This window comes from Anastrepha obliqua, chromosome 2, assembly GCF_027943255.1.
Source record: "Anastrepha obliqua isolate idAnaObli1 chromosome 2, idAnaObli1_1.0, whole genome shotgun sequence".
Classification (NCBI taxonomy): Eukaryota; Metazoa; Arthropoda; class Insecta; order Diptera; family Tephritidae; genus Anastrepha; species Anastrepha obliqua.
The window spans coordinates 129,706,863-129,733,913 of NC_072893.1; the positions used below are offsets into that span (position 1 = coordinate 129,706,863).

The 27,051-nt window shown below is 35.5% G+C and overlaps 1 protein-coding gene across 1 annotated transcript; it reads left to right on the forward strand.

Annotated features, from left to right (window-relative positions):
• Nucleotides 1-3,082: 3,082 nt before the first annotated feature.
• LOC129237898 (chymotrypsin-elastase inhibitor ixodidin) lies at nt 3,083-26,628 on the forward strand. Its single transcript, XM_054872873.1, has 3 exons — nt 3,083-3,166; nt 25,817-26,162; nt 26,266-26,628. Exons 2-3 carry the CDS (start codon nt 26,069-26,071, stop codon nt 26,445-26,447), a joined length of 276 nt encoding a protein of 91 aa, XP_054728848.1. The 5' UTR covers nt 3,083-3,166; nt 25,817-26,068; the 3' UTR covers nt 26,448-26,628.
• Nucleotides 26,629-27,051: the final 423 nt, after the last annotated feature.

Genomic DNA, 27,051 nt, shown 5'->3' on the forward strand with positions numbered 1-27,051 from the left:
TTTTGTCCCTTTATTTCACAACTAACTAAAATTACTTGTTTTAAAAGTAGTTGAATAATTAAAAGGCTCTACAAATATATTGCTTTTCAAATTTCAATAACAGGAAATTAATGAAAATCCCTTAAAATGTAAAAAGGATCAACCGCACTAAAAAATTAAAAATTTAATTTGATTGATTAATGTGCTTATTAAAAAAAGTAATGTATTTATTATTAAAAATTAGAAATAACGTGTAAAGCATCAACCTGAACTAAATATGTAATTTTTTCGTTAAACATTTTAAACCATTATGGTCGCTCATGACAAGTAACGGAAAGGTCTGCTAAACAGGAGTTAGACGATTAAAAGGCTCTAAAAATATGTTCCTCAGAAATTTTCACTATGGGTCTTCTCTTACAAAAACTTAATGCAATAAAAAAAAAATCCTCAAAAATGAAATAAAGAAAGAAATATACAACACAGTTCACATCATTTCGTTTCAATACGCCGACGTCACCGTTCTGCAGACCAACGCCTTGAGCTTCAATTTGACGCGCAGTTTCATATACCCACGCGCTTCTACTGACATTTTAAAACACTGGCGCTTGCGCATGTATGTGTACACATACGTATAATATTTGACTTTTGACAATCGATAGTTCATATTTGACAGCTGAGTGAACTATGCGCGCGCATTTCTAATACACAGATACATACAAACATCCATACATACATCAACAAAATTTATGCATTACACTGCGTAATATTATTATTTGATATTTTTTAAATATTTCGTGTCTGTGTGTGTGTGTGTGGTCATAAATGAGTAAGAAAAATACGCAATTTTTGCGCAAACTTAGTTGAAATCGATAAAAAGTGAAATACAGTCATTTTGTCACTTTTAACTGCAAAGAGGCTGCTGTTTGACAGTTTTATTGGCAGCAGGCGTTGGTGGAGTGTAATGACGGTAATATGAGTGTTTGCAAAAAAAAAAAAAAAACGCATAAAAAATGAAATTTTTTTTTCGATACTCAATGTAGTTACATAGTGGTGAACGTAAATGTCAAGAAAAATGTGAGGAAACATAAATTTTGACAATTTAAACTGTCATTCAAGCGTCAGCAGCGGATCATAAAATATGCGTAATTTTATTAGTTTTGAATAGAAGTGCGAGGAAAAAGTGTTTTGAGTTAAAAACAATATTTTCGAGGCAAATACGAGCTCTCAAGCCAAATTAGGCTATATAATGTGTGGAGCAAAAGTTTCTGACAGGTATATAACGTCACAGAGACTTAGCGGATGATACTTGGTACTCAGTTCGGTTTAATTAAACTTCAAAGAAGGATAGCTAAAACTTAGGAGTTTATTATAAATTTGGTAGCTTGCAGAACTCACAGAGGTTCAGCGGAGGCTGCTTTGAGCGATGACTGGAATTTCGTCAAGCTTTATAGATAATAACGGGTGATTTTTTAGCTATTATCGTTTAAAACAGTTGGTTTAAACAGCTGACGCACGTTTCGTGTTTTGTTTCACTGTCAAACATTTTCAGGTTGGTCTATAATTAAACCATGAATCGTCTTACAAAGGAACAACGCTTGCAAATCGTTGAATTTTATTATAAAAATGCGTGTTCTGTTAAGAAAGTTTATCGCGCGCTTCTTCCATTTTATGGTCAGTTTAATCGACCCACTGAAGCGGGTATTCGAGCTATTGTGACTAAATTTAGAACCAAATTTACATTATTGGACATTAAACCACCAACACGCTTACGTAGAGTGCGAACTGAAGAAAATATCGCAGCTGTATCGGCCAGTGTTAATGATGACCATCAATTATCGATTCGTCGCCGTTCGCAGCAATTGGGCCTCTGTTACTCAACAACGTGGAAAATTTTACGAAAGGATTTAGGTGCCTTTAAAGCTTTTAAAAATACAGCTGGTGTAAAGATTGAAGAAGATCCACTTTATTATCGAAGAAGATCCACTTTATTATCAAGCTACTTGGTGCTTTGTTGAGTTTTTACACAGGTCTACCAGAGCCTACGAGCTGAGTCTAAGTACAGTCCACAACTCGGAAAAAGTTGAGCGCATAAAAATTAAAATTGAACAGGAGGACAGTGGCGCACATAGCTGCAGTTTCGTCACTGTGATTCCAATTCAATCTTACTAACGATTTGCAATCTTACTAGCGCCAACTAACTTTTTTGAATGCTTGCCTGCTTCTGGTATTTCGTGCTTCTTCAACTCCATTCTTTTATTTGTATGCTTTCCAACAGTGCCACACATATTTCTTCACTAGCCGCAAATATCATTGCTTTCATCAGCCTTCGGCGGTGACTGCCAAATCTGATGGACTACTTAATAAGAAGCGGAAATCGAAAGAAAAAAATATAATAAACCTTTTGTAGTTATGACTCGCTAACAACAAGTAAACAAAGAGCAAATAGACATAAAAGGCAATGCAAATAAATGCTGAACGGAAAAGTGAGCAGCAGTGCAAACAAAAATAAAAAAACACAAAAAAACCAAATAAAAAAATCAGTTTGCGGCTGCTTTTAAGTTTGAAGTAGACATGAGTGTGGCTGTGGCTGTGGCTGTAGTTGTGAATGGATGACGGGATGTGGACATGGTGGCGTCAGTGGTTGAGCATGTTAGTTGTTATTGCTTGATAACAACAATTTAATTTTTTTTTAATTTTTCAAATTTTCCATAAAAAATTAGCTTTGTTGTTGCACTACTGCCAGCATGCGTTGTGGTTTTGTTTATACACTTTTAGATTATTTCAAAATCAATTAAACCGATTTTTTGCTGTCTGCTGATCTGTCGATTGTTACGCTTTTTCATCATATAATTAGTGCTGACGAAAATGGACACAGCACCCAACAGCGGCAAGTCGAGGCTGTGCTGTTGGAACTGTTATGGAAATTCACAGTTGTTCCTGGTAAGCAATCGATTGCACTGCTGCTCAACTGATGAGGCGACGACGAATGGCACACGATGCAGCCGAAGTGGTTGAGCGCGACTGCGCAAATGACGTCGGTAATAACGGCGTTGACCTTCATACACGGCAGGGCAATTAAAGTCACATTAGTACAAAGCAGAATTTTACGTCGAAAATGGTAAGCGGGATATTGAGTGCAAATGAGATTACTGCGAAAAAGCGATCAACTGCGGTGATGGCAAAAACGGTAAGAATAATAGTGTTATATATATATGTGTGTGTGTATGCAGTAGCGGCATAAATGGTGAACAAATTGTAATAACAAAAAATGCATATGTATGTGTGTACGTACCATAGAAGTAATAATGAGAAAAAAGTAATGAAAAAATGAATGAAAAAAGTAATTGGAAGAAAATCGCGGAAGTATCCAGAGGTAATCAGCAAAAACCACAGCAAAGCGGCAGGTGCCCGCCGTTAATCCGAGTGGAAGGAGATAAGAATGAAGAAAAGTTAATGAAGAAAGAAAAGAAAATTGCGAGAACTTAAAAATTAAATGTAAAATATAAAAATAGAGCAAAGAGAAGAAAAAGCGTTTGAAATAGAAGAAAATAGAAAATAGAAGAAAGTCTACTAATTCGTTTACTTTTAAAATTAGTAAAAAAATTGCAAAAAATAAAGTTTTTTTTTTTATTTTTGATACTTTTATATTCATTTAATTTCTACTTTTGAAATTTTAGAATTTCTGTGAATTTAAAAAAATAGATTCTTATGTTGGTTATAAACCCTTGAAATTAGTGAAAACATTTATTTTTGATTAATGAACATGTAAATTTTTTAATTGGGGCATTTGTTTTTTTCCATTTAATTATGCATCTTAATTTAATTGAAAAAGTTTAGAAAGTTATCTCAATAACATTTATTTGTATATTCGTGTATTAAAATGAGTGAAAAAGTGTTATTTTAAGTGTATATATAAAAAATAAAATTTTATGTTAAAAATATATAAAATTTATTTATTATTAATTTTTTATTATCATTTATTAATAAAATTAAATAATCACCATCCTACAAAATCATAAAGGAGGATAGGTCTGACAACGGGGCTATAGAGCCAGTGAGTGTTCTTCGGAGGATTACAGTAGCTGTCCTTACTCTGTCTCCTACTTTCATATTCCAATTTCGTTTCCTATAGAATTCATTTCCTAACCTCTAATAATATTTTGTTTCTTTAAATTCAGTTGGCAATATAATTTAAAAATATTATTGCATTAAAGCTATTTTTACCTTTATATGGGTATACGAGCATATATACACATACTTTGTTCCAATTAATTTTTTAATTTCCAAAAAAAACAGGTGGCAACACCAGTTATTTTTTTGTTTTTGCTGAAACTTACTTAAGATCTTTCAATTGAACCTATATCTTAATACTCAACTGAAATGTGTGATAAATTGCTACTTGGAAACAAAATTCAGGTGGCAACGCCAACACATTTTTTTCTTAGGAATAGTTTTTTCTGGAAACATACATGTTTATGTCTATTTTTTAATAAATTATGTTTATTTTTTAAAATGGGTGGCAACACCTTGTTCAAATAAGTGTTACAAACAAACCATCTGCGACCCATAGGCTTTCCGGCGGCGTAAAAAATGCTAAAATCGGGGCTGTAGTTTTGAGTGACGCTCTTGGTAAGACATGCATACATACATACATACATACATAAATACCTATGTATATCTAGAGATGTGTTATAAATGCTGAATTTCTCTGTTTCAATGTTGAACTATTTCTGATACGCTTCTTATATAAAAATCGTAAAAAGTGCCTTTTTTATAAGAAATATTTTTTATTTTATTTTATTAAATATTTATATCTTTACTTTACTTTTTATCTTTAATTTTGTGAAAGGAATTCTTCAGCGTAATAACCCACTCATGCAGACATACGTACAAATATATTTCTGGAAAAAATTCAACGAAAAAAAAGTAGTTTCGCTTTAATTGAAAATTTACGAGCTCCTTAATGTCAATATAAAAAAATAATTTCAAACAGCCAAATCAATTAAATGGTGCGTCAAAATAAAATTTTATGCTTAGTCCAAATGCCACATTAAAGTAAATATTTATGGTTTCCTATAAGCAGAAATCTGGGTACGTATGTAAAGGTCGCCCAGCGACACAAAATTGTAACAGAAATTATAGAAATACTCATACCAGCGCACAAAACGCTTTGGCGAAATTTCCGATGATATAGAAACAATAAAAGCATAAAAAATGTTAATTCAATAAATGGAAATCGTAAAAATTTGTTGGCTGACTTATATGAAAACCCTATCCAAGTAACCGCCTGGAGCTTACATTGCAAAGTAAGCTGCGACATTTGTAGCAAATGGGAATAAGAAGCTCAGCTGAAACCGGTCAATGTGTTGTCCGCCGTATTCCATTCTATTATTATTATTATTATTATTTTATTTTTATTATTATTTTTTGTTATTCCTATCATTATCATTAAATATTAGATATTATTATAATCGTAAAAATTTTAAGTACGAGTATTTGCCATAAAATCATGCAGTGACGTACGAGAATAATAGAATAATGGACGGGCAAAGTATCGTGAGCGGTCTGACAGCAGCGCAAAGATGCATGAAAAAGTAGTAAAAAATTAATTGCTTACCACGAAGTTGGGCGTGAGAATGAAAGATATAAAGAAATGTAAATAACCCAGCTGGTTTAGAGGGTGCAGGCGAGGCTAATCGTTGTCGATGGGTAGTCAAATGGAGGATTTTTGTGCGGTTCTACTGCTGCGTTTATTTACAGGAATTAACTGGATATGTGGAGTGAATGCTGTAAATAAAAGGATTTTTAGCACTGATATTTTTTTTATTTCATTTGCATACAAGTTGACTTAAGTTAATTCTCATAGTAGCGAAAAGCTGTGTGAATACTTTACTTTTCAGGCTAGCAAATTACCCATGCTGAGTGCATGCATCCACTCACAGCAAAAAAAAAACAAAAAAAAAAAAGAAATTCTCGCAGGTATCACTTAAGTCCCAGTTGGGAGAAATGAAGTGAGTATTTTTACTGGGCAAAAGAACGGGTATCATAAGCACCTTTTAAGGTATATATTTTGTTCACCGAGAGAGGTTTTTATTTCTCAACTCAATACACAGTACACGTCGGTTCTTGTTGGAAACCATGGGATTGCAAGGCTGATATAATTTATTAAATTAACATGGGTTCCCAAACGTCCGATGACTTCTTTCACTTCGAAATTGTAATAATAAAGTGTGGCAGTCGTCTCTCATGCTAATGTTGTGAGTTCATTACTGTTTATTTTTGCATATCGAGGCGATACACTTTGTGCTTGCTTATCCAAGCCTCTTTTACCATCAACCGAGTCAGAGAGTGCATTATCGCTTCGGAGCTGCACTAACATTGATTAATACTAAAATCTAAGAGTTAATGGACTTATTATACAGACTGACACAAATTTTGAACTAAGAATCAGATTGCATTTTCCGAAGATTTTTGATGTAGTGAAACTAGATTTGAGTTAAAAGTAGTTCCGGCACACGAGTAAGAGAGCAAAAAGTACTACATTTGGCTACATTTGAGATTATAGAACATTATGAGTTATTTATTTAAATGTCTTAACAGTATATATACACATAAATATAACAGTATCTCAAAGCACAACTCTTCAGCTTCTAACACAAATTTTAATATGCAACGAAACTTCTTTATTTATCTCTGAAATATCATCGGTAGATTTAGGTGTAATGCGCTGGGGCTTTTACGAAGTCAAATGTGGACTGAACCTTCGTAAAATTTTAGTCTACATCCTGTAAGTAAATAAAATTTTGACGTCCTGTGGAAAAAATTTTGTCTGGAATAAGTTCCACTCGCCAGTCTCTATGGGCTTGGGATCAAAGCTGGATATTAAAAATTGTACAATGCCAAAAAAATTTTTTAATTAATACATATAAGTATTGTAAATTTCTAGTTTTGCGGCCGACTAAAAAAAGTCAAAAACAAAAACAAAATAAAAAACAAAAAAAAATATAAAAAAACTGGAAAAATTGAAAAAATAGAAATATTTAACAAAATATATAAAAGAACTCGATTAAAAAAGTTTATTTTAGTACTTACAATAATAATATTGTAAATATATAGTTTTTTCGGTTGATAAACAGAAAGATAAAAAACATAAAAAAATTAAGAAGGTTAGAATAATAAAATTCTGCTTTAAAAATTTTTACTACCAAAAAAAATTTGTTAAATTAATATAAAGACACCAAACATTCAGTTTTCTGCTCGATTAAGCTAAATTGAATAAAAAAGGAAATAAAAAATTAACAAAAAAATTAAAATAAAAAAATTAAAAAGATTAAGAGAAAAATAAAAAAATAACATAAAAAAATTACAAAAGCAAAGCAAAAAAGTTAAAGTTAAGTTAAAAAAAAAAAATAAAAAACTTAAAAAAAAACTAAGGAAAATTTAATTACCGCTTGTATCATTGAAAAAAAAAAAATTTAACAGCACAAAAAAAAATGAGAAAAGTAATGCAAAAAAGTTAAAGTTAAATTAAAAAAAATAAAAAGATTAAAAAAGAAAAATAAAAAATTTAATTGGCGCTTGTATCATTGAAAAAAAAAATTATTTCATTTAAGGAATAAAGCAGTTAAACAGCAGAGTAATCAATATTGCTACTATAAAAAAAATTAATAAGAAAAATTGATTTCAGTAGTATTACATAAAAGGAAAAATTAAAAAAGGAAACAAATTAAATAAAAAATACAAAAAAAATTAATTAACGATAAAAAAAATATATAAGAAAAATTTATGAAAAACACTAAAAATTTTACCATTCCAAAAAACTAACATAAATATAATATATATAAACATATCGTCCCCTTAGTAATAAAACAGCCTATACATTTTTTGATGTTTTGAGAAAATGAATTTCAAACTTTTTGTCGAAAGTAGCTCTCACTCAAATCTCGTTATATCTGTAAATATTTATTATTTTTTGACTGACGTTTTGACCCACTTTGTGGAACTAGAATTTGACAAAATTTTGACCACATATAAAATCGACGATGGAGAATCCAAAAATTCAATAAAAAAATAATAGCCTATGAGCACATAGGCTATTGTTATACTAAGGGGACGATATATATTGACACTGCAAGCCTCTAGATTGTGACAAAATAAAAATACTCTAAGAAGTTGAAAAAAAAGAAAAAAAGGAAAAACTTTACAAAAAATTTAAATAAAAAATAAAATACTTCTCTTCATGCCATTATCAGACGCCACGTCAAATGGGCTGCCACATTGAGTACCATTTAATCAGTTCTACATTTGCTTTTCTTGTTTTGGGGCCCAATTTATCAACAAATTACAGACATTTATGCAGCGATTTTGTGCGTTCACTGGAATTTTCTTGTTTTATTAATAAAAATTATTTTGCTGGCACTGCGAATGCGCCGAGATAAGAATTAATTGAATTTTGTTTTCGGTAGTCGAGGAAAAATTCGGTGCGAATGTGTGCATGTGTGTGAGTGAGCAACACCCAAAGTGGTTGATGGTTAATTGACGTGTAGCGGAGCGGTGGCATTTCAGCAGGCAGGTGCGCTACCTACCCACACACGCACACACACAGCCAAAGAGGTTAATAATATAGGCGCGATTTGTGTTGAAGTAAGTTTGCATCTGTGTGTTTGCCAGCATTCTAGGCGCTTTTTTAAATTGTTGTTTTCTCTTCTTTTTGCTAGCCAATTTTCGGCTGTTGTTCTGATTGCTTTTGTTCGTTTATTTTCTCGCTTGAAGTTTTTGCACTTACTCGCACTCGTATGGCTTTTCTGCTTATAACTTTTCGTTCCGAATCGATTATCTCAAGTGACTGCTTGGCTGCGCGTGTTGGCCGCATAAGTGAAAGGCGCTCGATTCAGCACAATTTGATATTAAAGTTTTCTAATTATTTTTTACTTAAAGTAAATACTGTGAAGATAGCGATTAAGAAAATTGGGCAATTGCGCTGAGGTGGCAGAGATGCCAGAGATGGAGGTGGGAGAGCTGGTAGTGGTGGTCGCATGAATAACAAGCGTCTCTTAGGTGGTTAGAGGGGAAACGTGCATGCACACACATGGGGGAATGTGGGCTTACGAGTGTGAGTGCCTGTGTATGTGACGTAGCTGGCTGAAGTGAAAGGTGGCACAGGTGCCAAAAATTGTGGCTAACCGATCGCGCACACGTGATTAAATATTTCTTTTTCCATATTGCTATTGTTGCTTATTTAATTTTGGTTATTAAGGGCGCCAGTAAGATTCACAGATCAAGGAAGCCTCAGCTAGGGTTATTTGTTAGAGTTAGAGCGAATTCAACTGAAGGAGGGTGCTTTTAAGGCAGAAAGAAAGAATCGAAAAACAAAATATTAAAAAAAAAAAATGCATTTACTAAAAGAGATGTTGCGCGAACTATCCCTGGAATGATCTTTTTTGCTTTTTAAATTTTTCATTGCACTTGAAAGCACAACTACCCATTTTTGCCAAACAATTCTGCTGGTTTGTTATTTTAAGATTATCATTAAATTATGAAACAAGAAAAAAAATCACAGCAGTACCTGGCGAATTATATGTAAGCGCAATGTAAAATTTCAAAACATTTTATAAAATTTTCAAAAATAACAAGTTACAGACTCTTTAAAATCGTTTCAGTTTCAACGCTTTAAAATTGAGGAAACTCCTTCTTGAAAAATGGACGCGCAATCACACATAACTGAATAAATGTTGCATTCATTAAAACAATTAAATAAAAAATATTAATTACCTTAAAATACAAAAAAAAAAATATAGATATATATATATTTATTTTGAAAAAATTGTATCCTGTTGAAAATAATTAAATGGAATTCTCTTTTTATTTACATAGCTTTTATTGAATTCATTTTCTTAAACAAACACATAATTCAAATAAAAATAAATTTTAAAATAATAATAAAAATTAATAAAAAAGTTATGCTACCAAAAACATTTACTAAAAATTTAAATAAAGTCTGTCAATTTTTATGCTAAATTTATTCACATTTTTTAGCCAAATAAAAGACAATAATTTTTGGTGATAGCAGAAGTAATTCTTCCCTCAAAAAATTTGGTCCTCTAATATTTTTCAAATTCAAATTTTCATTGTAGCAGTGAAAATAAAGACAAATAATTTTTTTTAATTCGATTAAATTTTGCAGAAAACTATACAACTTTTTTGAATATAAATACTTACTATTCGAACCGCGTTTAGCGTCTAGAGAAAAGAGGAAAAAAGTACCTTTAAATAAAATGAAAAAAAAAACTAAAAAAATACCTTAAAATTTTCCCCGTGGTTTCAAAACGAGAAAAGGTAACTATAAAAATTACTCTCTCTCATCATTTGCCGAATAACCGCAGAGTTAACCTCAAAAAAAAAAAAAAACTCACTCTGTTAGTGGCGCTTTTGATAGTTTTACGGCTTTCTGCGTGTATGGGAAAGTTTTTCATAAACTTTTTGCACGAAAGCGTAAGCTTCATGTGGATAAAGCTGATACATAAATCCGTCAGCTTTGTACTTTCAAATACTAACTGCATTATTGGCGATTTAACTACAGACGTCAGTTGAGTTGGATTACAATTTTGTGCATTATCTCGCTTTTTTGTATTTTAATCTCTTTATGGGCAATAAATCAACACATCATCGCGGCTATTTACTTTGCCAAAAGCTTATGCAACATGTTGCTGCAAGATTTAACTCAGCAGTTAAGTCAGCATTAAAGTAAAATATTTACAGAATTCAATTAAAACATCAAAGCGCTGAAAAATAATAACAATAAATTCCGGCAGCATCGTCAATGTCACTTGGGCCACTTTACTACATAAACACACACAGGTACACACGTTAACACGCACACATGTGCATACTCTCGTGGAAAAAATGTAAATTGCCAACGCAATTATGTTGCGCGCCGTGTATTTGGTGGCGCGCAACATTAGCGACTATTTAAGCGACAAAATGGACATTCATAGCCCCGACGCATGCAAAATTGTTGAGTTTGGTGCTTAGGCTGTGGCTGCTATATAGCAGTTGTTGTTGTTACATTTTTTTGTAATTTTCGTTGCTGTTGCAAAGTTGTTAAAAACATTTGCCAACCATTTTTTTCATCCATATCCTCGCCCTCTTCTTCCTCATGCGCCTGCGTATGCCGTTGTTGTACTTAAAGTTGATTAAAATATTTAGACGCTGTTCCATTACTAACTGTTCGAAAGGCGGCAAGGCAATTATCATGTTGCTGCCGGCAAACCAGCTGCTGCTGCCACGTTGCTACCAATAAGTTGCATATTACCGCCGCCACGGCAGTTGGGCAGGTATTTGCGCTTTATTGCAGCGGTCAAAGATGAGCGCTACAGTAGCGAGCTGGGCATTTTAATGACGTTCCAATTGTGCAGTAAATAAAGAGGACGAAAAAAAGTCAGAGATGTATGTATGCGTTTTTTTTTTGTTTTTTTTTTTTTTATCCGAAGGGGGAATCTTACATAGATACCGTCAATATAGATGGCATGCACGATTCATACTGATCGCTAAGGGTGCACCTCATTCGGGACCACGCACAGTCAGTATTACTACTAAACTGGACTTGCGAAACAGTACACCTTCGTACTAAACCCTAACTCCGACCTCTGTAGCTTTAGTTTGCCCTGCGGTACCGCCGTTTAAGCATTGCATCGCAGGGCCAAGCTGGCCATTATGGCTCTTCACTTTTATCTCTTTCTCCGTCTAGCCTTCATTATTTCTTTGTCTTCTTTCTTTACTGCGTTCCCATTCCTTTTTCCACAGTTCCTGTAACGCATTTGCGGACCATTCTCTCATCTTGGCCCACACCAACTTCGACCGCAGCATGTGATCTACAATGTTGCCCGGGGTTATTTTTTCTTTTATGATTTCTTCAATTCACATTCTTTCAGATGCGTTTCTCGGGCAGGACAAGAAGACTTGTTCCACCTTCTCACTACCGTTGCCGCAGAACGAGCAGTCAGCTGCATCCTCGTGGCCGAGTCTTTGGAGATACTCTCTATAGCATCCATGCCCCGTCAGGAACTGTGTGAGGTAGTAATCTGTGTCACCATGTCCTCTCTCAACCCAAGCCTGTACGCTTCTGATGAGTTTATGCGTCCATCTCCCTTTTGTCGCTAGGTCCCAGCGATTTTGCCACTCAATTATGCTCCCCAGTCTTTCTTCTTTACGCTCTTCCGCCGTTAATCTTCTGTTTAGGCTTTTGGCTTTGTCGTACACTCTACCCAATTCAGAGGCCATTATATCTGGTGGCATGATACCCGATATGACACATACTGCTTCAAACGACACTGTCCTGAAAGCACAGACAACTCTAAGGGAAATAAGTCTAAAAACTATTTCCGCCTTCTTCGCGTATGTTTTCTGTATCAGGGCTTTACCCCATATGGGTGCTGCATACATGAGCGTAGACTGGGTAACTTTAGCCAGGAGCGCTCTTCTACTCTGAGTAGGACCACCGATGTTGGCCATGATTCTTGACAGTGCCGCCGTCACCATGGCTGCCTTTCCGCATGCTTTTTTAATGTGCTCCCTGAAGCTTAGTCGAGCATCGAACATTACACCCAAATATCGTAGTGCCGCTTGTGTTGTGACGTTAAACCCATCAATGTTTAGTGTGGTCGTTTCTAGCTTTTTTCTACTCGTAATGAGGACTGATTCTGTTTTTTGCCCTGCTAGCTGTAGTTTAACCGCCGTTAGCCATTGTTTGACCTTCGTTGTGGCCTCGCTGCAGATACTCTGAATCTGAGGGATTGTTTTGGCGACTATGGTTAACGCAATGTCGTCTGCGTATCCTATTATTTGCACTTCCCTCGGCATTGGGAGTTGCAGTACCCCATCATATAGTACATTCCATAGGATCGGGCCCAGCACAGATCCCTGCGGTACTCCGCCCGTCACTGCATATCTCTTAGGGCCTTCATCTGTATTGTACAGAAGTACTCTTTCCGACAGATAACTGTTTATAACCCGTACTAAGTATGCTGGGGTTTTTTTTTCTTCAAGAGCCTTTATAATATGTGGCGAGTATGCCGAGTTGAATGCGTTCTTAACATCCAGAGGGACAACTGCACAGTATTTTTTATCACCATGCATCCACCTGTTACCCTGAATAGCCTTGCTTGCAATGTTTGTCACCCTCCTGACGGCGTCGATGGTTGAACGACCTTTTCGAAAACCAAACTGATGTTCGGATAGTTCAGCCGGCACTTTCTCCAGATGCTGTTCCAGGCGCGTGCAGATTAATTTCTCCAAGATTTTACCCATAGTATCTAACATGCAGAGTGGCCGATAAGAGCTTGGGTCACCCGCTGGCTTATTCGGTTTCTGAAGTAGGACTAGTTGTTGCTTCTTCCATACTCTCGGAAACATGCCTTCATTTATACACTTGGTGAAGTGTTCTGCAAATGGCTTTGCATTGCGCCTGACAGCTATCTTCAGTGCCTTGTTCGGAATGCCGTCAGGTCCTGGAGCCTTAGCATTGCCGAAACTTTCCGTCACCAAAATCACCTCTGCTTCACTGATTGTGACACTGCTTTCTGCTGTGTCTGGCTTGGTTGCATGTCTTGCTTTGGAAAGAGTGTACGTACAACTTTTTCTAAAAGAATGGGGCAAGTTGGTGCCTGTCCTCTGCCTCCTTTGACCTTGGCCATAACGAGTTTGTAGCCATCACCCCACGGGTTTTCGTCCACATTCTGGCACAGTTCTTTAAAGCTGGCTGCCTTGCTGCTTTTAATGGCTTTCTTTAATTGTTTCCGCTTCTTTTTGTAGTTCTCGCGGAGCCTGCAGTGTTCTGCCAACCCATAACTCCTTTGGGAAAGGCGCCTTGCTTTTTTGCATTCGCTTCTTAGGGTGTTGATCTCCTCGTTCCACCAGTATACAGGCTTTCTGGGAGCGCTCTGTCTTTTCCTGCACATAGCGGCATCGCAAGCTCTGCTAACATATTTTACTAGCAGCTCCGCCTGTAGTTCCACATCGTTGGTGTTAGTCGGGTTCTCTTCTAGCATGATTTGGAACATTTCTTCATCAAGCGTCTCCACCCTCCAGCTCTTATTCTGTTTTTTCTGTACGGCTTCTTTTCCATGCGAAAAGTCCACCTGAATGGCAAGGTGGTCACTGCCTGTGTAGAAATCACACACTTGCCAGCTTGCTGATCGTACTAGCGCCCTGCTGGCGTAAGTGATGTCTATTATTGATGCGCGACCATTCACTTCAAAGGTGTTTTTTCCCCCAGTGTTTAGCAGAACCGCATCAAGCAGTGAGAATGCCTTGATCAAGGCATCTCCCCTTTTATTGGTGTATCTGCTACCCCATTCCAAGGCCCACGCATTGAAGTCACCCGCAATTACGTTTGGTGTGGTACCACGAGCGTTTTGCACAAGTTCATCCAGCAGGTTTTCGAACTCTGCTTGTGTCAGTTTCGGTGGCGCGTAGCAACTGTAGAAATATATGCCACATATTTTTGCTCGGGTATAGTAATCACTGTGGGTGTGCGGTTTGTCCTGCAGGGTATTTCCTCCACAGGCCCAAATAGCAGCTTTACTTTTCCTGTCCGAGACCCACGTTCCGGCGTTTAGGTTTTTATGCTGGTCGCTGACTAGCACAACATCCACCTTATTTTCGTATACCCTTTGTTTTAAGAGCTCTTGTGCAGCCTCGCAATGGTTTAGATTGATCTGCTCAATCCTCATTTTTTGGTTTTAGTATACGCCGCTTGATACATGGGACATTTTCTGCTTCCAATCTGATGGCTTGTATCTTCTCTTCCATTCCTTTTACAAGCTCCGCAGAAGGGCTTTTTTCGCATACTTTTGCCTGGTGACCCTTTTCTCCACATTTGAGACAGTTCTGGCTTCTGTCGTCTTCGTTTGTACACGCCCTCGCTAGGTGTCCATACTCCAGGCATCTGTAGCACCTCCTCAAGTCAGGCTTTTCTCTTATTCGGCATACCGTCCAGCCGATTTTGAGTTTTTGTTTCTCAAGCAGTCGCCTTGCGTCCAGTGCTGGTAGGCCTATCACCGCTGTTTGCGTGCCTGCATACGCCGCTCTAACGCTTTTTATTGCGTTTGCACTAAATAGGTTAAGCTCCTTAACTTGCGTTCGTATTGCCTCGACTATGTCCTCTTTGGTTGTGATTTCATCTAAATCACGGATCTCCACCAACATCTCGTGGGTTAGGTCCTTGATTTGCGCCTGGTCACCTAGCACCTTACCAATCTTCTTCTGGTAGACTCCTGTATTGGCCATCTGCTCTTTTTTCAATTGAAGCAGGATTTCGCCTTTGGCCGTCTTTCTTATACGCGTAACGTTTTCGCCGAGTTCCTGCAGGGCACCATCTTTTTTAACCGCCCTGAGAATGTCACTGTATGTCATTGTTCCGGCACGCGCAATGACAATCGCATCCGGCCTCGGGGGTGGTTTATTTGTCACTTTCTTCTTGGCTGGTTTGCGCTTGACACTCATCCAGCCATTTTCCATAGCCCCGTTTGTCCTCTTGGTTTTACTCTCTCCCTTGACTTTTTTGTCTGCACTTGCTGACACTTTGTGTTCTTCTTCGTGTGTAGTCTTGCTTTTTTTGGGTGGCGTTTTTCTGCCCGGCTGCTTATCGTCGCGTGGTCTTTTCGGTGTTCCTTCAGCCATTACACTTCCAGGAACGTTTCGCTTGGCTTCCTTGCTTTTCGCTTCTTCCTGGGCTCTCGAGTGTAGCTTAGTGATCTTTTCGAGGAGTTCCCTTATGTTGTTGTTAATCGAGCGTTGCGGTAGACGCATTGCTTCAGTCAACTTCCCAATCATCTCACCAAGAAGCGTTAAGGTATCATTACTCGATTGTGCTGCTTTCTCATTGCTTTCTTGCAACGCAGATGGCGACGATTTTGCTCTCTCAGGCCTTTCTCCACTGAGCGTCTTGATAGGACTCCGTCCCAGCTTTGGTGCACGCTTAAAGGGATCAGCCCCCGTGATTAAACGGCCTTTGGGGGTCTTGTACTCCTCAGTTAGGTCCACTAGTAGATCACTCGATCCACTTGCACCTGGTACCTTTCTGTTAGCCTCTTCCAGGCTTTCATTTTCGCTGCCCATAATGGCTCCATAAATATTACTGCTGTTGTTTGTTGTATTTCTCATAGATTTTTCCATTCTTTTTTTGTTTACCAGCGCATCGTGTGCAGGGGGGCGGGCCGAAATAAACAGGAACGGGTATACCCTTGGGGACGGTGCCCCTACCCCAGTTCCCTGAGGCCTGTTCTTCGCTTTATCGGTCCCAGAAAACACGGACGGACCGGAGCTCACCCGGGGCAACGCATACTACTACCTCTGCGTCCAATACACACTTCCTGACTAGGGCCCGAAGGGGCTGGTCACTGATACACCCCGCAGCTAACACCTCGGCAGAGCAAGCTCACATCACTCCCTTCACTTCAACAACAGAGATGGTTCTTGAAGTGATGAGAGACTCCCAGTGCGCCACGGCATATACCGGTCAGTTAGCAGCCGCACCTAACATGGTGAACAGGCGCTGACCAGGAAGCCGTCCACTATGGAAACCGCCGCGCCTGGATTTTTTTTTTTTTGTCACCGGGAGCCTCATCGGATGGGCTGTCATTTAGCCGCCTCCTCCGCTTCTGGCCGCTCATTGTCGGGGATTGCTTATTCGTTTAAACTTATTTCGCAACTAACCTGCTACTACAGGCATTCCGGCTATCCGCAACCTGCCGACCCCCACGGTAGCTTAGAGCCCAGCTTAATCGTTCAGCCCCAGGTGGAATGAACAACGCTTTGTTGCTCCACTGAAGTGCAGTTATTTATGTTTTGCTTGCCTTAGATATGCACTGAAACGCAGATTTCTTCAGGCATTTTTTTACTACGAAAACTAAAGACTTAAGCAACGAACTTGCCGAGTAGCCGAGTAGTTCTCGCCTGTTACGTTGGATTGGTCCGAACAATTCTACGAAGAGCTAAGCATCTTTGCAAAGCATTAAATTGAAGAAAAATATAAAAGCTTTTTTAATGAAATTAGTTAAGAAAATTAAATGAATCGAGTTAAGGAAATTGGAAATAGTTTAGCGTCAAGAAAAACGTCTAGAAACAAAATATTCAAGGAAAATACTTCTCTCAAGATGGAGGTTGTTTCATTAGTTGCTTTCTAGTTGAATTAAATAGACCGCAAATAATAAAATAACAGATGAAAAAAACCTTGGAAAAAATCTTTAAAGTTTTATAAAAAGTTGAGGACCTTTCAAATGAAAAATCCAAATCAAAATAGAAACAGATAAGAAATGCAAAATTTTTTAAATGCACAAAATTGATACAAAATTGATAAAAAAGGGCTACGTTAAAAGATGTAAATAAATTTTGTCAATACTGTAAAAATGTATATACATTTTTTCAGACAAATTCGAGGTGAACTAAATAAAAAAAAAAAATATCTTTGGAGATAACAGCAGAAGTTTTTCCATAAAAAATTTTTTTGTTAATATAGGAAATAAGAAATTTTCCTTCATTTGATGTCCACATCCACAGGGATCGGTTCTCGGGCCATTGTTGTGGAATATAATGTACGACGGTGTTCTCCGTGTCAGGATTCTAGAAAGAACCAAGATCGATGGCTGTGCTGACGACATTGCCATTGTGGTAACGGCTAAAAGTCTTGGCGATATCCGCAACAATGCGATCCATGCGGTTTTCAGCGTGCAATCTTGGCTAGCTCAAAATAAGCTAGACCTAGCGCAACAAAAGACCGAAGCAATCCTTATATCCAGCAGGAAAAAGCCAGAAGAGATCTCTTTTAGAATCGAAGACTTCAACATAACGACCACTACCGCAATCAAATACTTGGGAATAATGATAGACAAAAGGCTGTATTTCAAAGCACACTTCGAGTATGCCAACAAAAAAGCATCCACCACCACGACGGCGCTGTGGAGGCTGATGTTAAACATACGAGGACCAAAACAAAATCGCCGTCAGCTTCTGGCCAATGTCGTGAAAAGCCAAATTTTGTGTGGTGCTCCAACCTGGGCGAATAAAACGGATCCATTTTTTAAGTATTAATTGTCCCTCTCCATAATTTTTATTGGAAATCTTTTAGAGCTTAGCACCGACTGGTGGCGACTTCATAATTCTTTTTCTTCATTTGAGTTAATTGGCATGATTTGTTTTTGTTGTTGTTATTTATCTGAATTCTTATATCATTGTCGCATAGATCCGCCCTCCCGCATCAGCCTAGCCGCCACTAGACGCAGGTCGGCAGCTACCTGGGCGGTCAATTTGATTTCAAAATTATTACTTTAAATATTTCGTTGCTTCTAATAGTTGTTAATATACAAATTCTCTACTGGATTTTTAAAATTTTTTCTGCTGTTTGGCATTTTGTGCCAGTTTATTTAGTTCAAAATTGAATAGCGCGAGTTTTCGTATTTCTGTGCTTTTTTTGTTGGTTCTTTAGTATTTTTCGGTTTTTTCGCATTTTCGTTGGTTGTAGTTTATATAGCTCTGGCGGTAGAGCATCTTAAGCTGTTGATTAAATATTTATGTTAATTACGTCTAAAGACTTTAATTTATTGCTTGAGGGGGAGTTCGTATTAGAGATGTAAGAAACGCCGTGCCATATAGACTGAGAACTTAGTATGGCCAAGCAGCTAATTTTATAGAAACAGATATTGTTATGAGCAAATGACAGACATAGTTTTGCGATCACAGAAACATCTATAAAAAGACAAACAGGCAAATTTGTTAAGTCTGACTCCTTTGACCAGAAAAAAAATTAACTTCTTTAATTTTTAACCTAAACAGCCCGTATAAGAGATAAAACTTCTCACCGATTAAAACGAAAATGATTCATTAATGCCGCCAATTAGTCACATTTCGATTTTACCATATTTTATTTCTCTTTTTTTTACCCTTCGACGCATAAAAAGCAGAAATACAAAAATAAAATAAATATTGCAAACATGACAGCACTGACAACTAGTTAATTAGCTGCTGCGAACGCCCGTTGATGGCGTACAAAAGTACAACAATAGCGCAAACGAAGAAGAAAAAATTGCAACGCCTGCACGGATTGCGATAAAAACAAAAGACTTAAGCGACGAACTTGCCTTAGAGGGACTCTAGCAGAGACTTATAAGTTACAGGTTAAGAACGCGCTACGCTCATGAACTTGCAGCGAAAAAACGAGCTGAAATGAAATGAATAGCAAAAATATGCAAATAGCAACAACAACAAGCAATAAATTAGTGATTGACACCTTCGAAAGCAATCATTCCAATTTAGTGCGCACTGCAGCAGACTGTTTGGCGGCGGCATTGATTTGAGTCACAGAACACAAGGGGAAATCATTAAAAGTATAAATATTCCATTGAATTTGCATATATTTACAACGTAGTTATTTATTTATGTGCAGAATAAAGCGATTTAATGAAATAATTCCAGCCAGCAGTTGGCGAATGGGGGCAGCTGTAGCTTGGAAATTGCCATAGAAATGTGGCACTGCATTTGTAATGCATGAAAAGCAAATAATGTGCTGCGGAAAAGTGGTGGAGGGGGTAAGCTGGGACACTGAATTTTAAAGAAACAAGTTAAGCAACTTTTTTCACGCTTTCTGTGGCACTTATCGTATTTTTTCCAACTGCCATGGAACCAAGTAACTTTTTGTTTTTATTGTTGTCATTGTGTTGTTGTACTGACATGCGAATGCTACATATTTTTTATGTGTTTTATTTTGTGGCGTCTTCTTGTGTCACTGCTTGTGTTTTTTACCTTCTGCCATACGTAAGCTTTTCGTAGAGTGGAATGTGCCGGAACCAAAAAAAGAACAAAAAAAAGCAAAGAAACAAAATAGAGGAAGAAAGTAGCAAAGGAATTGGTAGAATGCAGCGTGTAGCAAAGCGCATAAACGGTATTGAAATTTGAAAACCAGTTAAAGCAAAAAATGCCGGAGATAAACGTTTGAAAATTATTTGGGCTATTTTTCGATTAATTTTTGTGAAGAAAATCTGAATGTTGGAATGTGCTGCTGAATCCAATAGGAAGTTAATACTTTTCAAACATGTCTTTATTCTTCCTAGTCCATTGGTGCTTACACCCTCTATGGGAGTCCGAGTTCCTCCTCCCATTTGAGGTGTGCGTGAACAACATCATTCTACAAATGACTCTGAACGGCGGAGTTCTACAAATGACTCTGTCATCGACAATAATTTCTTTAATAATATTTTCAATGTGCTGACACAACGGCTCTTCAGTTTGATTATAGTAAAGATGAACAGTTTTTTCATAGCAGAAATACACTCGCAGGTTTGCCATTGTATGACGAGGGGCGACCGCTATTACAAAAATATTTTCGATTATTTGTTGTTTCATGTACGGAGATTCGAAACTGTGAAACTGAATGGTAGCCACGAACCAACTAATTCGGCTACGGTGACTGCCATATTTTTCAAAATAATGCTCCTCCTAAAAGGCCAGCTTCTTCTCCCGTTCCCTCAACAGTTGCTAAGCTCCATCTCCTAAAAGGCTTTCAGTTCTCGCAGTGTTTTTCATTTTATCCCTTCTATATACTCTAAATGCTGGCTTTAGTGCACTCTTATTTTAGTTTTCGAACAGCCAGAATGCGGTGGTACAGCCACTACACAGGTCAAATTTTGTTGTGAAGTGTTCACGTTCAATGTGAGTTATCTCCCTCCGAAACTGACCTATTAATGAATAGCTGCAGATAAAAAACGCATAGCTTCCAGATCATAAGTGTAATGACGATACTAACAAACTAAAGAAAGAGAGAGAGAGAGAGAGAGATAAAGAAAAAGATGGTGTATGGAGATGGAGATGGCTCGCTTGGCTAACTGCAGTTAGCTCTTGGAAAGGTGGCTCTGGGCTGAGAACTCAAACAAGAAAGCATGCGTGAAAATCTGGGGCACTTCAGATAGCCAGTAAGACTAACAATGCCGCCAATCTCAGTAGCGATAAGGGCTTTAACCGAGCAGTGCTCATTGGGCGCACAGGTGGTGAGACTTAACATATCTTTGAGCCACTTTGGCGTTAGCTGCCTGGAGTGAAAAGTAGTGGAAACATCTCAGTATCTACTTCAACGCTGAGCTACTTTCGCGTGACTAAAATTGTTATGGGAATTCCGCTTCATCAGAAAGAACAATGAAATGATGGTTTGCAGGATTCATAGTTAGTGGTCGTAGAGACACCGATGATGCACAATGCAGGAGATGTCCAAATGAAGCGGTAAGCCCAGAAAACATCAAAAATAGTCACAACATCGTTTTGAATAATCAGACCTAAAAAAAAATGCTCACCGATAAGAAATTTTGCTCGAATGAAGAGGCTATCTATCGCTGAATCTGAGGCCTATTTTGAGGCAAAAAACAAATCGCTGTACAAGTGGTATTGAAATGTCAGAACGACGCTGGAATGAGTGCGTTGTTCTTGATGGAAATTACGTTGATGAATAAAGCTAACTTTGAACAGAAAAATACGTGTTTTCTTTGTAAGGCCCGGAACTTTTCAGCCCATGTGTGAGTTAGCAAGAAGAGTAGCTCAACTTATACCTGCTGCCTATTTTCCAACTCTTACCCCATTTTATGAGCCCTTCTTCTTTTGGTAACCATTTTACCTAATCTACCAACCTACACAAAAATATAGTTTTTTCAGTCGCTATTCCCGCGAAGTGTAAATTGGATAGTCAGTTTTCAATTTCATCACAGTTATATAGTAATTACTTTAATCAGTTCTTATATTTTTTTGATATAAAAGACACAGATTCTGAATTCCATCAAAAAACGGACTAAAAAAAAGTTTTTTTTTTAATATTCGATTCGAGCGACACCTAGTAGACCGAGTTTTTCGATAAATATCTCTTTTCACCTAGCCAATACAAATTTAATTCGGATTGGATATTAACCCTAATCGCATGTCGTTCCAATTGTCACCTTAATCCCATGTGGAGGGGTCTGCGCTTATTTCTACTACATAACACCAACAGAAAACTAGAAAAAAGCTTCTTAGCTTCGTAGCTTTAACTAAACATATCCGAAGAGATTTTTTCAAATTTTTTTATTTTAATAATAAAGGGTTTTCCAATAACTGGTGTTACAGGTGAATGGAATGCGCTATCGAGAGATGACTAACGATTTTTATGGCCGGAATTGGATTTTATTGATCTGGACAACATTTATTTTCAACAAGATGGCGCTACGTGCCATACAAGCAATGAAACCATTGATCTTTTACGGGAAAACTTTCCGGACGGTGTCATCTCTCGAAGAGGTGATTAAAATTGGCTACCGAGATCTTGTGATTTAAAACCTTGCGACTTTTTTCTATAGGGCCACGTGGAAGAAAAGTTCTACGTCAACAGCCCTCAAAGATGGAATTGGTGAGGCTATCGAGGACATAGGGCAGCCACTTTGCAATTCGGTTATGGAAAATTTCATGAAAAGGATATTGTCCTGTAAGCGTGGCGGGGTGGTCATTTGCATAAGGTTATTTTCCACTATTAACGGCATACCTTCTTCTTTATAATGAAATAAACATCTGATGATTTACCATATATTAAAAAATAGAATTTTTCTTTGATTATCAAAATAACACCTCTTATTAAAAACACTTTATTTTATCATAAACAAAAGGGTATGAAACACGCACCGTGCAGTAGTTTCATAAAAAACGTGCCGAACACGAACGACCATCGACATGGGATTAAGGTTAAGTAGGATTGCTTGAAATACTTCTAGCAGATCGAATTTTTGGCAAATGTCTACTTTTATATGAATTTATTCTAAAATAAACCAAAATATGAACTTTTCAAAATATTTTGATTCGAGCGACACCTAGTCGTCAGACCACCTTATTTTGGAAAACTCATTTGCTTTCATCCAGCCAATACAAAGTGTGAATATAGGCCAAATCATGCCATAAATAGATTTTTTAGAAATATTTCGGCTCCCGCGCCATCTGGATTGTAATATTTTCAGCCTATAACTTGCTTAAAAAACTTTTCTCCCGTCAGTGTTCCAACCAAGTTTCCGTCAAACTCAGTGCATCGCGGAGATTACTGAGTTCAAACAGACAAATTGGCACACAAACGGGCAAAGTTTTAAAAATGCTCCTATTTTTTATTCATTCATATTACAAACCACATTTACAAGGCTTTCAGTTTCTTATTATATTCTATTACTCTCTCTACGTCATCGACAATCTTTTCTTTGAAAATATTTTCAATATGCAGACATGTCGATTCTGCAGTTTCATTATAGTCAAAACTCCTTCAGATATTTTTCTTCATAAACTAAGCATTCTCAATCCCAGTGGTGTTTTATTTTTACTTGTGCTTAATATAATAAAAGTAAACAAATATTTCATGTTTTTTTCTATTTTTGTTTTGTATAAAATAATAAATCCCAGAAAAAACCAGTACATCCTTACCTCAGTCAAAGTATTGTTGCATTTTCTGTTTATTATTTTTAGTTTTTGTTTTCTCTCTTTTTATTTTGCCCAGAAATACTCGAATGGCTTGCCACAAGTGCGCCTTCAATGCGCGAGCGCAAGTGTGCGCCAACTGAGTATGCGTGTGCGTGTGTGTGAATTTGTTGGTGTAAGTGCGCCACAAAATATTGTATACTACTTAAATATTTTATTACCGCTCCAATTCCCCTTTCTTTACTGAAATTCACTTCTTCCGAAATTCTGCACATAATTTTCTTTAATTTTCGCTAGTTCAATTCACATTTTCACAAAATTTTATAAACTTTTTCACACTCGTTGAGTGCTTTTACCATTCTTCGCCGCGTCGGGCGCTGTGACGACACGTTTTTGTAGCTATTTTCTTTATTTCGTTACCAATACCACTTTGCGAATTTTTGTGCAGTTGGGAAAATTTTTTTTTTAGCTTTCAGCCAACTTTTTATCTTTCTGCCGAACGTCGCATTTACTTTTGGGCTGTATGTGCAACCCAAACCTTTTAACCTTCCACTAACGAATTTTCATAATTTTTAGCGATTTTCTGCGTTCATATTGGAGATTTTTCTGCATTTTTCTCACTTTACATATAGATTTTCTACTTCAACTTCAGCACACGCGCACATGCGCTTCTCACACGTCGCGTATGCACAGCAGTTGTTAACGTTAGATGTGTGCAATTGTGTGGCTGTGTTGGTGAATAGTGCTCGTGCGCATGCGTTTTGTCGCTTAAAGAATTTTTAAGTTGTAACACGCTCGCGCTGCCGAAGAGAACTGATCACTGCGAGCGGCCGCTAAGTGTTGGTCAACTGTGGAAATGTTGTGTTTTTGATATTGTTGTTGTTGTGTTAGCAAATATATGGCATGCAACATGGTTATTAGTGTGTGTGTGTTTCGTTTACCTGTCAGTTGGCTAATTGGCACAGGTGTGGTGGGTAAAGTGGTGGATAGCTGGCAGCTCGCATGGTTGCCATACCAAGAAAATATTAAAAATTATTCAAAAGCTCTAAGACCGGGTTCTCAATGCAAATTTAACTGACGAAAATTTCTAAAATAAACTTAACTCTGCTTCAAACGGTTTAAATATTTGTAGCTTCGCGGGAAAGCAGAGTCGAAATTCCGCTAATAATCTTATTTTAACGATTTTTATTTCAATTGCTTACTTATGTTTTCCAAAATAACATTTCTGGAAAAAAATTTCGTGCTAATCTTATTAAGAGTCAAATAAAAAAGAATATTTTAAAAATATTAAAAATAAAAAAAAAAATTTAATTAAAAAAAAAATATTAAAAGATATATAAAAAGAAAAAAGAAATTAAAAAATGTTTTTAAAATTAAATAAAAAAAATGTTTTTTAGATATGAAAAAAAAAAGTTTTTAAGTATTCAAAAATTTTAAAAATAAAGAAACATAATATATTTTTAAAGATATATTATAAAAAACAATATTAAAAAAATATTTTTGTATTTGTACAAAACAAAAAAAAAATTGTATTTGTAAATAAGTTTTTTTTTTTAAATATGGTTTTTTATATCTTTAAAGATATTTGTCTCTTTATTTATAAAATTTTTGAATACTTAAAATTTTTTTTTTTTATATCTAAAAAAAAATTTTTTTTATTTAATTTTAAAAACATTTTTTAATTTCTCTTTTTTTTGATATATTTTTTAATAATTTTTTTTAAGATTTAAATTTTTTGTTTTATTTTAAATATTTTTAATAATAAATAAAATTATTAGCGTAATTTCAACTCTGCTTTCCCGCGAAACTACAAATATTTAATATTTTCATATTTAAAAAAATTTTCTTTTTTAAATTTTTAATATTTTTAAGAACAATTTTTTATTTTGGTGTTTGATATATTCTTTGATAATTTTTTTAAGATTAAAAAAATTTTTATTTTTTTTATTTTTAAAATATCCTTTTTTTATTGATATTTTTGTATTTGTATATTTTTTTAATTACTGTTTTTTATATCTTTAAAAATACTTTTTTTTTATTTTTAAAATTTTTGAATACTTACAATTGTTTTTTTTTTTTTAAATAATAAATAATAAAATATTTCTAAAGATAAAAAAAAATATTTTTAAAAACTTTATTTTTAAAATAATTTTTTGTTAAAAATAATATTTTTAAAAATAATTTTTTTAGTAAAAAAATGTTTTAAAAATAAAATTTTTTTACCATCACAAAAATATTTTTTTAAATATTAAAAATAATTGTTTTTTGTTTTTTAATATTAAAAAAGAAATGTTTTATACAATAAGCCCAAGATACTCCTACTCTCAATTTTCTTCACCGCGAAAAAGGTCCTTTCACTGCTAAAACTTTCTCATTCTAGATTTTGTTTCTATTCTACATTTGTCATCTGGCCACCTTGCAACAATATCAGCAAACAGCGGTACTTTACTGCAGTGTCTCGCTATATTAAATTAATGCCAGCAGTCCGGCTAAAACTCAGTTAGCAGCTGTCGGTTGGAGGCAAAATACGTTCAATTAGCGAAGCGAAGCTGATAAAAATATTTTGTTTTGTTACTAATTAAATAACTGCTTACAAAAACAAAACAAAAAAAGAAACAACAAGAGCAAAAACATGTTAAGCACAAATTCTAGCAAGCTTTGGGGTTTCGTTTTGCTTTTTTGCTGCAGCTTAGCGTTGGTGTGCGATGCTCAGGAAAGCACTTCAAGTGAGCTATAAATTGTTTTTGTAAATGTTTCTGAGATTAGAAAATTAAATAAAATTTCAGGAAAATTAACGTTTTTCTACTTCTTTACTTATTTCTTCTGCAGATAAACCCTGTCCACCCAACGAGACTTATACACCCTGTGGTTCACCCTGTCAAACTGAATGCTCCACGCTGAATGAGCCATGTCGGATACAGAATATTCGCTGCCCCGATGGTTGTTATTGTAATGAAGGTTATGCACGTGATAGTAATGGGGTTTGCATACCGAAGAAAGATTGCCCGTAAAACTAAAGGAATGAAGAGTGAAAAATTTATAAATAACCAGGTTTATTGAAAATGTAAAAAAATTATAACAAAATACTTGTTTTTGAGCAAAAATTTTAAAAAAGAAATTGTATTAGATTTGAAGGATTTTAAAGAAAATAAATTCGAGTTGATTTGACTAAAATACAAATTTTAGAAAAAAAATTTATAAAAAAAGATTTATAAATAAATAAAAAAATTTAATACAAAAATAAAACAAAAATCATAAGAAAAAATAAAAAAAAAATTAAAAAAAATATAAAAAATTTTGTCAAATATACAAAAAAAAATTGGCTGTTTGTCATTTTAAAGTATATCTAATTATTTATTTTAAACTACTTTACTGCATACAAGTACACTTTATTTCGAAAAAAATTAATAAAAGAAATTGTTTCTTTAATTATACAATATTACAAAACACTTGTTTTCATTCAATAAATACAACTTTTTACTGAAAATTCGTAATTTAACTTACTGAAAATTCATTTTCTTTTATAATTACATCAACAATACTTATAAAAATAAAACCTCTTTGAAAATGAAGCCTTACAAAATACATTTTTTAATAACATTTTAAATATTTTTT